Source organism: Peromyscus leucopus, chromosome 3, assembly GCF_004664715.2.
Source record: "Peromyscus leucopus breed LL Stock chromosome 3, UCI_PerLeu_2.1, whole genome shotgun sequence".
Lineage (NCBI taxonomy): Eukaryota > Metazoa > Chordata > Mammalia > Rodentia > Cricetidae > Peromyscus > Peromyscus leucopus.
The window spans coordinates 60,762,056-60,774,551 of record NC_051065.1 but is presented as its reverse complement, the minus strand read 5'-3'; the positions used below and the strand labels follow the sequence as shown (position 1 = coordinate 60,774,551).

General features: G+C 51.0%; 1 protein-coding gene across 1 annotated transcript; it reads right to left on the bottom strand.

Annotated features, from left to right (window-relative positions):
• Nucleotides 1-8,872: 8,872 nt before the first annotated feature.
• Nucleotides 8,873-11,978, bottom strand: Atp6v0e2 (ATPase H+ transporting V0 subunit e2). Its single transcript, XM_028879620.2, has 4 exons — nucleotides 11,743-11,978; nucleotides 10,191-10,238; nucleotides 9,477-9,604; nucleotides 8,873-9,030 (listed from the first exon to the last, which is right to left on the bottom strand). The coding sequence occupies exons 1-3, from the start codon at nucleotides 11,844-11,846 to the stop codon at nucleotides 9,511-9,513; spliced, it is 246 nt and encodes an 81-aa protein (XP_028735453.1). The 5' UTR covers nucleotides 11,847-11,978; the 3' UTR covers nucleotides 8,873-9,030; nucleotides 9,477-9,510.
• Nucleotides 11,979-12,496: the final 518 nt, after the last annotated feature.

The following is a 12,496-nucleotide window of genomic DNA, read 5'->3' as shown; positions in this document are numbered from 1 at the left end:
CAGGACACAAAATAAAGGACTGGCAAACGTTGCTGAGACAAGATAGGATAGTCCTTCAAGATTCCCTGCTTCTCAAAAATGTCTGTCAGATAGATATACTAGGCCTGTAGGCCAAAGTTGGATATCCCAATGTTACAGAAGAACTTCAGGTGACTGTCCAGACAGCCAGATGTCCCTGTCATTGGGTAACATTGCACCCTTCTGGAGTCTGTGATGGAGTTAAAGACTAAATAATTAGACTTAAAGTTTTCCTTAGTTATGATGAGAGGTAAATTAGGTACAAAACTTTAGACTCACGAAGATAATAGAGTATTTTCTCTAATTTTGCAAATACAAATGAACTGTAATTCTTACTTGATAACTATTTTGTGGTATATAATTTTACTATGTTAAACTTAAAACTTTCCTTTAGAAAAAAGGAGGAAATGCTGTGGAACAATCTTTGTACACTGTAAATATGTATTGCTCTCATTGTTAATAAAAAGCTGATTGGCTGATGGCTAGACAGGATTTTCAGAGCAGAGAGATGCTGGGAAGGAGGGTGGAATCAGAGGAGTCTCAAGCCAAATGCAAAAGAAGCAGCATGGGAAGTTCATAGATGACAAAACAGATCTCACAGACATGAGCAGACCGGTGCTCATTGCAAGAAGGATGGATGCCACTGCCTGAAACCAAAGGCAGGGTCTAGGAATGCGAGGGAAGGAGAGGAGCACAGCAGAGAGAGGAACTGACCTTGTTCAGATGGTGAGTGAAGAGGCCCAGGGACTCCCTGACCCTGTAGTGCCAATTACAAATTTCCCACAGAAGCTCTGGGAAACGGACAGTCAGAATCATACTGTGAACAGAACTAACCAGTACTGTATCTAAGAGGAATGCCACAATATGAGAATCTATGTGCTGCCCCAAGGCTCTGGAGCCCTTGAGTGGAAAGCTGGGAGGCCATTCTCGTAGTAGAAGTGATTGGCATTTTGCAGCAGAGGGAGACAAAATGGCAGTACTGTCTTAGGGGTAAATCCAGTCAGTACCCTGGCTAGACATGATGAAGGATTGCTCAAAGTTTGGCAGTGAGGTTGAAAAACAGGGAGCCTGGGGCTGGAGAACCAGATTGAGGCACTGCTTTCTACTCCTATAATGAAAACCAAGACAATTGCCGGACAGCTCACCCCAATAAGCAAGAAATGAGAACTTTGTGAAAACAAGCAGATGTGTTGCTCTTCTGCCTGCCATGAACTGTACAAGATACACATGCAAAGTGCATGAGACACGGAAGACTCAGGAAGCTGGAAATAATACTGTTACAGTGTGCCCAGATGAGGCAATTCCACCTCTGTCGTGATTGCTGAAGAGTATGTCATACAGACTAGGACTAGTCTATTGTTTGATTTGGTGAGGCAGACAGAACCCAGGACCTTGCACATGCCAAGCTACATTTTCAACATGACTTTTCAAAAGAAAAGAAGAAGGAGGAGGAGGAGGAGGAGGAGGAGGAGGAGGAGAAAAGAAGAAGAAGAAGAAGAAGAAGAAGAAGAAGAAGAAGAAGAAGAAGAAGAAGAAGAAGAAGAAGAAGTAGTTTTCTAGGGTCCCACCTTCCCACCCACCCCACCCCACCTTGCACCCACAGCCGCTTATAAAATAATCACTCAGAGGCTTAATATTATTTATAACTGCTGGGCCATTAGCTCATGCTTATTACTGACTAGCTCTTACACTTGAATTAACCCATAATTCTTATCTATATTTAGCCATGTGGGTTGGTACCTTTTCTCAGTTCTGCCTTGTCAGCTTGCTTCCTCTGCGTATGGCTGGTGACTCCTGACTCTGCCCTTCCTCGTCCCAGAATTCTTTTAGTCTGCTCACTCTGCCTATACTTCCCACCTGGCTACTAGCCAATCAGCGTTTTATTAAACCAGTGTACAAGAGCATTGTCTCACAGCACTTTCCAGATAAGAAGACCAGTGTTGATGCTGTGGCCTTTTATTTTGAATTCAGGGGTCAATGTGGAGGTACGTTGTGGCGGCATTGGGGCCCACTGGCCTGTAGTCCCCCAAAGCTTGGTTGTTTCCTTTCCCCCAGAATGTCCAGATGAAGGGTGATGGGCACCCCAGGGTGTCTGCTTCCCTCAGGCTTCACAGCCTCCTTTCACAGAGCTCTAGAGAAATGGCCCAATTTAGAGACTGCTGATGAACCAACATTCTAGAGTTTTGCGCCCCACTGTGTGTGTGAGAAGCAGAGGTGGGACAGGAGAAGACTTCCTCAGGAATATTTCAGAATGACTAGAGACATTTATGGCTGTCCTAATTGGAAGCATGGGAAAGTAGTCTGATGGCATCTGATGGGTAGAGTCAGGGGTGCTGTTAAATATCTAGGAATTCACGGGCTACTCACCCCTAAGCCCTTAATGTCCATTTAATTACCTAGTATAAACTGCCATTTCTTTGAGGCTGGGAAACCCAGCTGAGGTCCTTGAGGGCCTCATTTGGCACCAGAACTCTTAGGATCTGATGTAGTTTAAAATGCAGAATCTGGGATAGCAAGACGACTTAGTGGGTAAAGGCACTTGCTGCCAAGCCTTATGACCTGAGCATGAGTCTCAGAACCTGCATGATATAAAGAGAAAGGACTCCTGAAACTTATCTGCTGAGCCCCTCATGAACACCATTGCATGCAAGGGCAAACATGCATGCATGTGCATGCACACACATACACTAAAATGTGATATATGTAAAAGGGTATTACTTTTGTTTATGCTGCATTTGTTTAATGATGTAAGGATGTGCATTTTTTTTTTCAAGACAGGGTTTCTCTGTATAGTTTTGGTGCCTGTCCTGGATCTTGCTCTGTAGACCAGGCTAGCCTTGTCCTCACAGAGATCCACCTGGCTCTGCCTCCCGAGTGATGGGATTAGAGTGTGCCACCACCGCCCGGCCAATGATGTGCATTTAATTATGTAAAGATAGTTGTAGTTGTTTCACCTTGTCTGCCTAAGGCACCTGATTGATCTAATAAAAAGCTGAACGGTCAATAGCTAGGCAGGGAGGGATAGGAGAGGCTGGCAGGCAGAGAGAAGAAATAGGAGGAGAAATCTAGGCTAGAGAAAAGAGGAAGGAAGAATGAGAGAGAAGAAGGAGGAGAGAATGGGGGACATGCCTGGGGCAAGAAACCAGGCAAACACCACCCAGCCAGACATAGAAAAGCAGTGGAAGTAAGATATACAGAAGTGAGAGAAGTAATAAGCTCCAGGGCAAAAGGTCAAGAGAAATAGGCTAATTTAAGTTAAAAGAACTAGCCAGAAACGTGCCTAAGCTAGGCTGAGCATTTATAACTAATAATAAGTCTCTGTGTCATGATTTGGGAGCTGACTGATGGCCTAAAAGAAAAAGTCTGGTTCAATCACACAAACATTTTCTTGACGTGAGAATGCTTCAGATCTACAACCACCAATTTTCTAGTAATCCAGATGGTTAATGACTACAGTTGCCATGTTGTACACAAGACCTCTTGATGGCGTTTCTTTTGTCTTGCTGGAATGCTGCATCTGGTGCCCAACATCTCCCCAGAGAGAGACTTGTTAACAGGAGTGTGGCCTGGATTCACACAGGACTAGGGTCATCTGCTCTCACTTACAAGATGTTACAAGATGAACAGAGCTGGAGTGGCGGCCAACTGACTACGTTCCCAGAAACCCAGAATTTTATCCAGTTAAATCACTCAGGCATGGGGCTTTCAGAGGCAGCCAACTCCACATGGGCTTACATTCATCCCTTCACAATTCCAAGTTACCAGCAATTCTTTTTGGGTGTAGAAAACAAAATTTCCTGCAGGTCACATGTTACAGTTTCTGTGGGGACAAGAATAGCCCCTACCTATCTCTAGTGAGAACCTGGGCCCATGAGTGTCCCTGACATCAGTCGGACTGTACCAGGTCTCTCTGTGATGCTGAGGTATGACAATGTCACAGGTGTAAGGAGGCCTGGAACCAGGGCAATAATGCTGCAGCCTCTTAGCTTTCTGTCTTTTGGTCTTTCAAGCAGTAGTGACCTGTAGGGATTGCTCAAGAAACATTCTTGAAGGATGTTTCATGCTGGTGTGGCATAGGCTGAGGAACCCTCACTGCTCCTGCTCAAAGCCATTGCTAAGGCCATGGTCTTGATATCAGCAGCCCCACCAAGTATTTCATAAATTGGACTGTCTTTCTGGGGACTTGCACCCTGCACACTCTGCCTTCTGCTGGTCCTGTGCGGGCCCCATGCAGCTTAGATTTGCTGTGGCCGTTTCTTCTTTTCTCAACGGACTTGTTACTGGGTGGGATGGTGTCTGCTCCAACTTCCCATTTTGGCCCTTGCTCAGGAGTACCGTATCCTACACCACTGCCCCTTTGTAAATATCTCTGCCCCAGGAACATTCTGTGAGCCTCTGTGCTGGCTGATACTGATTTGCCTCTCATGGGGGGAAAGTCCTGTTTGAAACAGAACTATAAAAGTTTCTTTGGCACAGAATGGTAAACCTGCACCCAGAAACAGGAGCAACCCTACCTCAAAGACCAAGGCCAAGTCCCGCAGACCACTCCTTTGAAATGTCCTGTCCTCAGGCCTGGGAGGACCTGGCTCTCTCTCTGATCCCCTCCACCCTCAGGCAGGGTGCTGGACAGGCAGATCTCAGCCTCGGGGCTTCAGCTATGAGGAGGGTTATATTCCAGACATGGAGCCTGCTTTCCTTCACAAACCAGGAGATGTGTGCTTTGTATTTTAGGGCAGAAGTAAGGTGGTCAAAGACCATGTGAACAACTGTAATCTTTATTCTGCTGGGCTTCTGGGTCGGCGTTCCCGACACACCCATCATCCCCAGCACTTACTAAAAACAGCTCACAGCATCAAATCCCTCCTCTGTTTGCAAGATGTCCACGTGTGCTTCTCCAGCAACCCAGAAGTGTCACTTACAAGGGCCTGAATACCCTTCATCTGAAATGCCCTCATCAGGGAGAACATGACCTCTCTCAACCTCTGGGAGAGCGAAGACCTAACTCTCATCATGGACCACCAACAACACAGTCAGCCTCATTTCATCCACACTGACCATTTGTGTGTGTGGTGCTGGGCATAAAATCCAGGCTTGTGCACACTTGGCAATCACCTGCCACTGACGGCATCCCCAGATCTTGTTTAGTGAGACAGGGCCTCAGTGTGTAGTCCAGGCTGGTCATGCAGTCTCTATCCTTCTGACTCTGTCTCCTGAGTGCTGAGATTATAGGCATGTACCACATGTGGCTTAACCAATTCTATCTTATAGTTCTGAACTTCCCTTTCCCTAATTTAACTTGAGCCCCTGATCACACCCCACACCCCTCTTGACTCCCTTATTCTCTCTCTCTCTCTCTCTCTCTCTCTCTCTCTCTCTCTCTCTCTCTCTCTCTCTCTCTCATGTTCTGTCCCCACTGCAAGATCTGATTGGAGTCCAGAGCCTTCTCTTGAGAAGTTGTTAAGTGAAACACATTTTGTAGCTTTAATGCCCAGTTTTGTGTATCTCCTTTAATTGTATGTGTATGTGTGCACGCACGTGCACACATGCATGCCATAGTGAACGTGTGAGGATCAGAGGACATTCACAGGACTTGGTTCTCCTTCCATTGTGTAGCTCTGGGGATCAAATTCCGGTCGTCAGACTTGATAACGAGCACCTTACTCGCTAACTCACCTCACAGGCCGAGTTCTGTGTGGTTTTGATAAAGCCTCACTGCCCCTGAATATTCCCACCTTGAGCATGGAGGGAAAGCCCCTTGATAGCACATAATTCTTGGCAAAGGGGTGGGAGACCTAGTCTTACCAGAGGGTGAGGAGGCAAGTACTCTCAGCCCTCCCCTCTCCTTGCCCTACTGTGTTAGGGTCTCTGGCTAATATGGGGCCTGGATTCCCTTTAGTGTGTGGCTATCTAGCTTCGATAAATTCTCTGCTTGAAGTTTCATGGCTCTCTCTAAGCTCACACACAGCTAGAGGCCAGAGGGAGCCCATGATCCCGAAGGCTCTGAGATAGCTTTGAGAAGGTCTTTCCATAACTACTTGCTTTAAACGAGTTGTCCTGTGCCTGACACTATGTTCTCCACCCTGGACCCCTGTAAAAGTAAGTGCCTGGGTCCAGACCTCCATCTCCACAGCTCACTGACCTCCGTGCGCATGGTTTGGGTGTGTTGTATACCGTGGGGACCCATAGTAGCGACATCCTTTTTTCCATGGCTGTCCTCTAACCACAGAGGGCATTCTCTGTCTCCACAGCTCTGATGAAGCCAATGGCTGCACAAAAAAAGGAAACTAGACAGGATAAAGCCACAGCCGGAGGAGCTGCCAGGCCCAGGCAGGCCAAAGGATGCCTAGGGAGCATCTCTCCATGTCTCCATCCTCCGGGAACAGAGAGGCTGCAGCCAGGGAGCTCAGTGGCTTCCAGTCACAGACACACACATCTGGCAGCATCCAAAGGAATACCATCAAACCAGCACCAAGAAGCCCAGAGTCCAGACAACAAACAGCTTGGAGAAGGGAGCAGCTATTTGCAGAGAAGCCCCCCTTTCCCCAACCCCGGGGCCAAAGAGGACTCCAGGTACCCCAGACCGGAAGCCCTGACAGCAGAATGCAGCAGGCTGAGACTGGTGGGATCAGTGGGAGGTGAAGGAATGGTCCCCTACAGCCAGGGCTCACACACAAGGGCCTGGCATGTTACCCAGAGGTGCCTTCCATCTGCAGCTCCCTTTTATCACTCTATTCCCAGCTCCAGAAGGCCCACAGGCCCTTCCCTGACAGCTGTCTCGAGTTTCTCACCTACTCACCCACTCTCAGCCCCCAGCAGCCTGATGTTGCCGGCCAGCAAAGCTCCCAGCTGGCTTTGATTTCTTGGGGTGGAGGGCACTGGGGGCATGTGATACCCTGGGCCATTCTCGCCCCTTTAGCCCTCTTCCTCTGGGTTATTTGGTTCCCCTCTTGCCTCTGGACCCTCCAAGCGCTCACCCACCCATCCAGCTTTGTGGATTGAGCAGCTATGGCCTCTCTGTCACTCCAACATGTAGACAGTCATTGTGACTACCCAGCCCTCTGCTCTGTGTAAGGCAGTCTAATAAACCGCCTTCCCTCTCTCTCTCTCTCTCTCTCTCTCTCTCTCTCTCTCTCTCTCTCTCTCTCTCTCTCTCTCACACACACACACACACACACACACACACACACTTCTGTTGGTTCTGTACTTCCAGAAAACCCTGCCAAGCTCGCTCCTTGTTGCCCTGAGGATCAATCCAAACCCCTCCACTGGTTCCAGGATCTCAAAGGTGAATACGCCCCGGTTCTTTGCCTCCCCCGACCCCCACAGAATTGAGATTTTAGCCTTCCCTAAGCTCCAGACCCTGGCCCTGGAATACCTGATCCCTCTGCTGCCCTCCTCAACCCAACAAACAGACCCCAAGCTCAGACGTCCAGCAACAGCGAAGGCCATGCTCGGAAATGGAGCCCGCTGTATACACAGGCACCGTGTCCTCTGTCTTCGGGGGTAAAAGCCAGAGGCTGAAGTGCCGCTTGAATGGGCCTTGGCCTTTCTCCTGCTGGGCAGGTACTGGGCCAAGTGTAGGGCAGTCAGTAGAGCCAGCCTCTCCTCCAGACCTCAAAAACGTGCGGGGGTCCCCTGCATCCAAGTCCCTTTTCCTGTCCCCAGAGCCACCAGTAAACAAACAGAAGACATCTGAGTAGAGGGGACGGAGAGAGACAAACAGAAGACGTGGCCGCTGGCAAACCGAGCAGAGGCCAGACTCTGGCTCCTAAGTCACAACCTTGCATCACCAGTATTTATTAGACAGGAATCAGCTTTTCAACACAGGTCATGCTCACCAGGCCCCACCCCACAGGCAGGCTTCAGAGGTTAGGGCAGGGAGGGAGAGGCTGCCCATGGAGGCCCCCATCTAAGCTCTGAGCAACCAGCAGCCCCAGGGCTCAGCAATCTGAGCTGCAATGTATTCCCCCGCCACTCCCTAAATGACCCCGGAAAGGGGAGGAAGACCAGACCAAATAAATAGTCAATAAATAATCAAGGCCGGTTTGTCTTCCCCTGGGAACTCAGCCACTGGCTGGGAACCAGGGGTTGTGCAGGGCTCTGTCCTAGCTGGCTCTGGCAACTCAGACAGGAGTGTGAAGTCCATACTCGCCCTCTCAGAGGGGGGAGGGCATGGGCTGGAGGGGTCCCCTGGGCTGATCCCCCTGTGGTCTGCATTCTCTGTCTTCCATTGTGCCTGGCACAGGGCCACATGAGCTTGAGGACAGAGGGTCTCAGAGGCCAGGGAGGCATAGTGCCAGGAGTACCTCGTAATCATTACCTTTGTCTGTCCCCAGCCCCAACTCCAGATCTCTTCAGTGCTGTTGGGGCCAGCTGTGGGATCCATCCCACCACAAAACCCAACGAAGGGTGGGGTGGTGGTGGTGGTGGTGGTGGTGGGGGTGGGGGTGGGGGTGGGGGTGGGGGTGGTGTTTTGGTGTGACTGTTTCTTTAGGACATCAACATCTCAAGTGTTGTCACATCTATAAGTGTTTGAAACTTAAAAAAATAATCCACACCAAGCTGGAGAAGGCCTGTGACCCTGACCCAATATTTCACAAGGTGGAGGCAGAGCTGAAAAGCTTGGAGTATCCTGGGCCATATGTCCCTTCTCCACAAAGGCCCATGTCCTTTCTGGGACTGGGTTGAGTCCTGGCATCTGCTCTCAGGATGAAAACAGACCCCTGCCCCCCAGCAAGTTCAGAACCTTACCCAGGATCTACTTGGAAGAGAGAGAAAACTGCCTTAAAGGAGATTTAAGCATAGGTTGGCTCCAGCTGTGGCCAGACTGAGCACAGGGCTTTCCCACATGGAGTCCCCCTAATGGCTGGGAAGCTGAAACCAGGATGGCTCTGAGGGTGTGGATCCCACAGCGCTGGCATGGAGAACACAGGAGGGTGGACTGATGGGCGGGGCCAGTGGGAATGCAGGGTCTCCAGGGATGTCAAGGCTGGGCCATCCACAGCAGGGTACCTGAAAAGCACATCACATTAAGGGTCACCACCTAGACACCCCTTCACCCTCCCTCTGCTTGTAAGCTCCCTCTCAGCCAGCTCCTTTCCCTGCCTGGACCAGCTGACCCTCACCCCGCTCTGTCCAAGCTGGTCTCTTACTACCCATGGCCAGCCTTACCTTACCATGACCAGCTGACAGATGGGTCTCACCCACACCCTGTCCCCCCCCCTGTGGTCTGGCAGGCTACAGCTGAGGCTATGTGTTTGAGCCTCAGGAAGAAGCTTACTGAAGACAGGGACTTGGGACCCTAGTCTCCATCCATCTTAGCAGCGAGCATGGCCTTTACGTCCCTTGCTAAACAAACTAATTCCTGAGTCCAGAGGAACCCCCTGTGATGGTCCTGATCCCCTCCCTCCCCACCACAGGCCCCTCAGTTCATCCTCAAGTGAGTCTCCCCTCAGTACCTGGGGCCAGAAGCCAGCTGATGACTCTCAGTGGTCACTCCCACAGGAAGCGCACATACCAGATGGTCTCATTCTTCATTTGTGGGCCAAAGAGGGGGTTCAGCTGAGCCAAGATGGCGATGAGCCAGCTGCGAAGGACAGCAGAGTGAGGGGACTGGGCACAGAGGGGACCCATCCCACACACCAAGGGAGAACTCGGTTACTCTCTCTTCCAAAGAACATGCAGCTAATCTAGACTCTGTGTCCTGGCTGGCACAGGGATTGGGCTTAGGATTTGTGGATTTTGATGTGAGTTGATTTGATTTTCTGTAAGTATGTAAGGTCCCTGAGCTCGGGCTGGACCCAGGGTGAGGGCTCCTTAGGGGCCTTAGGGAGCCACCCTGCATTGCCACACACACTTCTGCTGCCCCCTAGTGGTTCTACACCGACTTAAGTCCAATCACCAGGGCGTTCCTTAGCAGTATGATGATGCCCTGATTTCTGTGACTTGCTGAGTCTCGAGTGGAGCACGAAAGTTGTGTTTAAACAACCAGTCCAATCTGGAGGATTCTGATGCCCAGAGAGGAGCGGACACTACTGAGCTGACCCAACTCATGTATCTCACAGCTCAGCTGGGGGCAACACAAAGCTCATGCAACCGCCACCTGGGAGGCAGAACCAGACCCAGCACTGGTGACGGCCACAGCCCCAGCTCCGGGGGAAGGCGGTACTCACAAGAGGTAACAGCAGACAGCAGTGGCCACCAGCATGGTGATGATCACCCTGCAACAACAGAAGGGGAAAGGCAGCTTTGGCACACAGGGCCAGAGAAAGAGCTCCCCATGTCCGCTGGTGCCACCTGGACAGGAGGCTGAGGTCCCTTCTGGGTAAGAATTACAAGACAAAGCTTAAGAACATCAAAGGGCATCCGCATCCAAGGTATGCCGTAAATCTCTCCTTTTCTCGTCTCCATAAGCAAACACTTCTCCGTCTTCACGATGGAGAAGGCTTTGCCCAAGCTCCATTTGTGGCAGCCCACTATAGGATGGCTTCAAAATTCATCACACACACACACACACACACACACACACACACACACACACACACACACACGATGGGGTAGGAAGCAAGGAGGCAGAGCCAATGTTAACAGGGGCCGGGCTGTTGTAAAGAAAACAGGGGCTTTGTGCCCACTCAGAGGAGACCAAAGATAGAGGCTTCCAACAGAGCTGGAGATGCGTTAGATGAGAAGGAGCTCACCCAGACTTTCAGGAGAGACGACCCTGGAGTGGCTACAGAGGAAAGAGCCCAGTTAAAATCTTTTTTAAAAGACTTATTTTTATTTTTACGTGTGTGTGTGTGTGTGTGTGTGTGTGTGTGTGAGAGAGAGAGAGAGAGAACTTGTGTGCCCAAAGGCCAGAGAGGACCTCAGATCTCCTGGAACTGTAGGTAAGACAGTTGTGAGTCGCCCAATGTGAGCGCCAAACTTTGGTCCTCTGGAAGAGGAGGGTCTCTCCAGCTGCCTTCAGATGTGCAGGAATAAAGCCCTGCTACAGCCCATCTACAGCTCCAGCTAAACCTTAGGCTAAACCTAATTAATCCAAGGCAGAGAGCCCAAGCACTTCAGGGTGGTGCTGAAGAGATTAGTACTCCATCTTCCTTTAACATTAGTGACCACTCTCGGCTGTGCACGGGACAGTCAGTGCTGAGACAATGCACAGACGGCAAAGCGTGAGGGCTTCATAACTGAGAGGCCAACAGGGGGAGGGACTGGAAAACGGTGCAGAAATCTGCTAGGAACCTTCCAAAAATGAAGGGAGCTAAAATCATCCCGTACACACAACGTGCCCAGGACGATGCTTAGGGCAACTCTCACAACAGCCTTACACAGCAGGTATTGCCATCGCCCCTCTTTTGCTAGGTGAGGAAACTGAGGCCTGGCATTTGCCCAAAGTCACGCAGCTGGCAACGATGGCGCATCAGTGTCCATGGGTGGCCTTTACCGACTGCACGGGTGTGTGTATGGGGGTGGTGTTGGTGTTGGTGTTGCATTTAACCACATTCAAACGTCCCTGGCTTCTGAATCTACCCTTTCACCAGGCCCCTCTGCCTGTTTCCTGGCAGCCGTGGCCCAGGTGCAGATCTGGAAGAAGTCACAGAGAGGCGTTCCGGTGTGGTCATGAGCTGAAGGGTAGGTAGCAAGCGGGAGCCCCAAGGTGAAGAGGTGAGCCTAGCCAGGGGATGGGGGAGGGTCCGCAGGGAATCGAGGCCTGCTTGGCTTTCTTACCCGCGATTGGGTCCTTTGGGCACGAACCAGGGCCCAGCGATGCCGATGAGGCCCCAGAACGTGGTAAAGATGATGACTGGGAGGGCAAAGGAGTGTGCTGTCATGGCTGGGTGCGCGATGCTCAGGTGGGATGCTAGGTCGAACGGCGGACTCTCTAAGCAGGTGCACGTCCTGGAAGAGGGCGGTGAGCATGCGCAACGGGATCCAAGTAGCTCAGGCCCTGGACCAAGCGATTCTGCGCTCGCGCATCTCTGAACCCCGCCCGCTGGGAACGCAGCCTGAACACCAGCTGTCACTCAGGGCCAAGGGCGGGGCTTCTTAGGAGTCTTTTCCTTGATTGGCTGAGTAGGGTTTGCTCCGTCGCAGATGATTCCAGGCTCGGGTTTGCACTTACTTTCCTTTCTTATTCCCGCCAAGGCATGGTGGGTCACAAGTTGTGCTCTGGCTGCCCAGGTGTCTGGGCTGCCCAGGACAAGGAGACAGGGCAGGAGGAGACCCGAGCCGGAGCGGGGGACTGCGCGGGGACCACAGGGACTTCGATTGTGGAAGTTCATGTAGCTGGGAGTCCACAGACGTGGCCTCCCATCTTTCACCCAGTACCACCACGTTGCCCTCGGTCGCCTCGGTCGCAAGCTCGCGGGAAGCATCTAGCAGCTTAAAACTCAACAGTTTCTCCATCAGGACAGGAAGGGTCTTCCTTGGACTTTTTGGTCCCATATCTCCCTCTTTTGTGGAGAGCCATGGGATCTGTCGA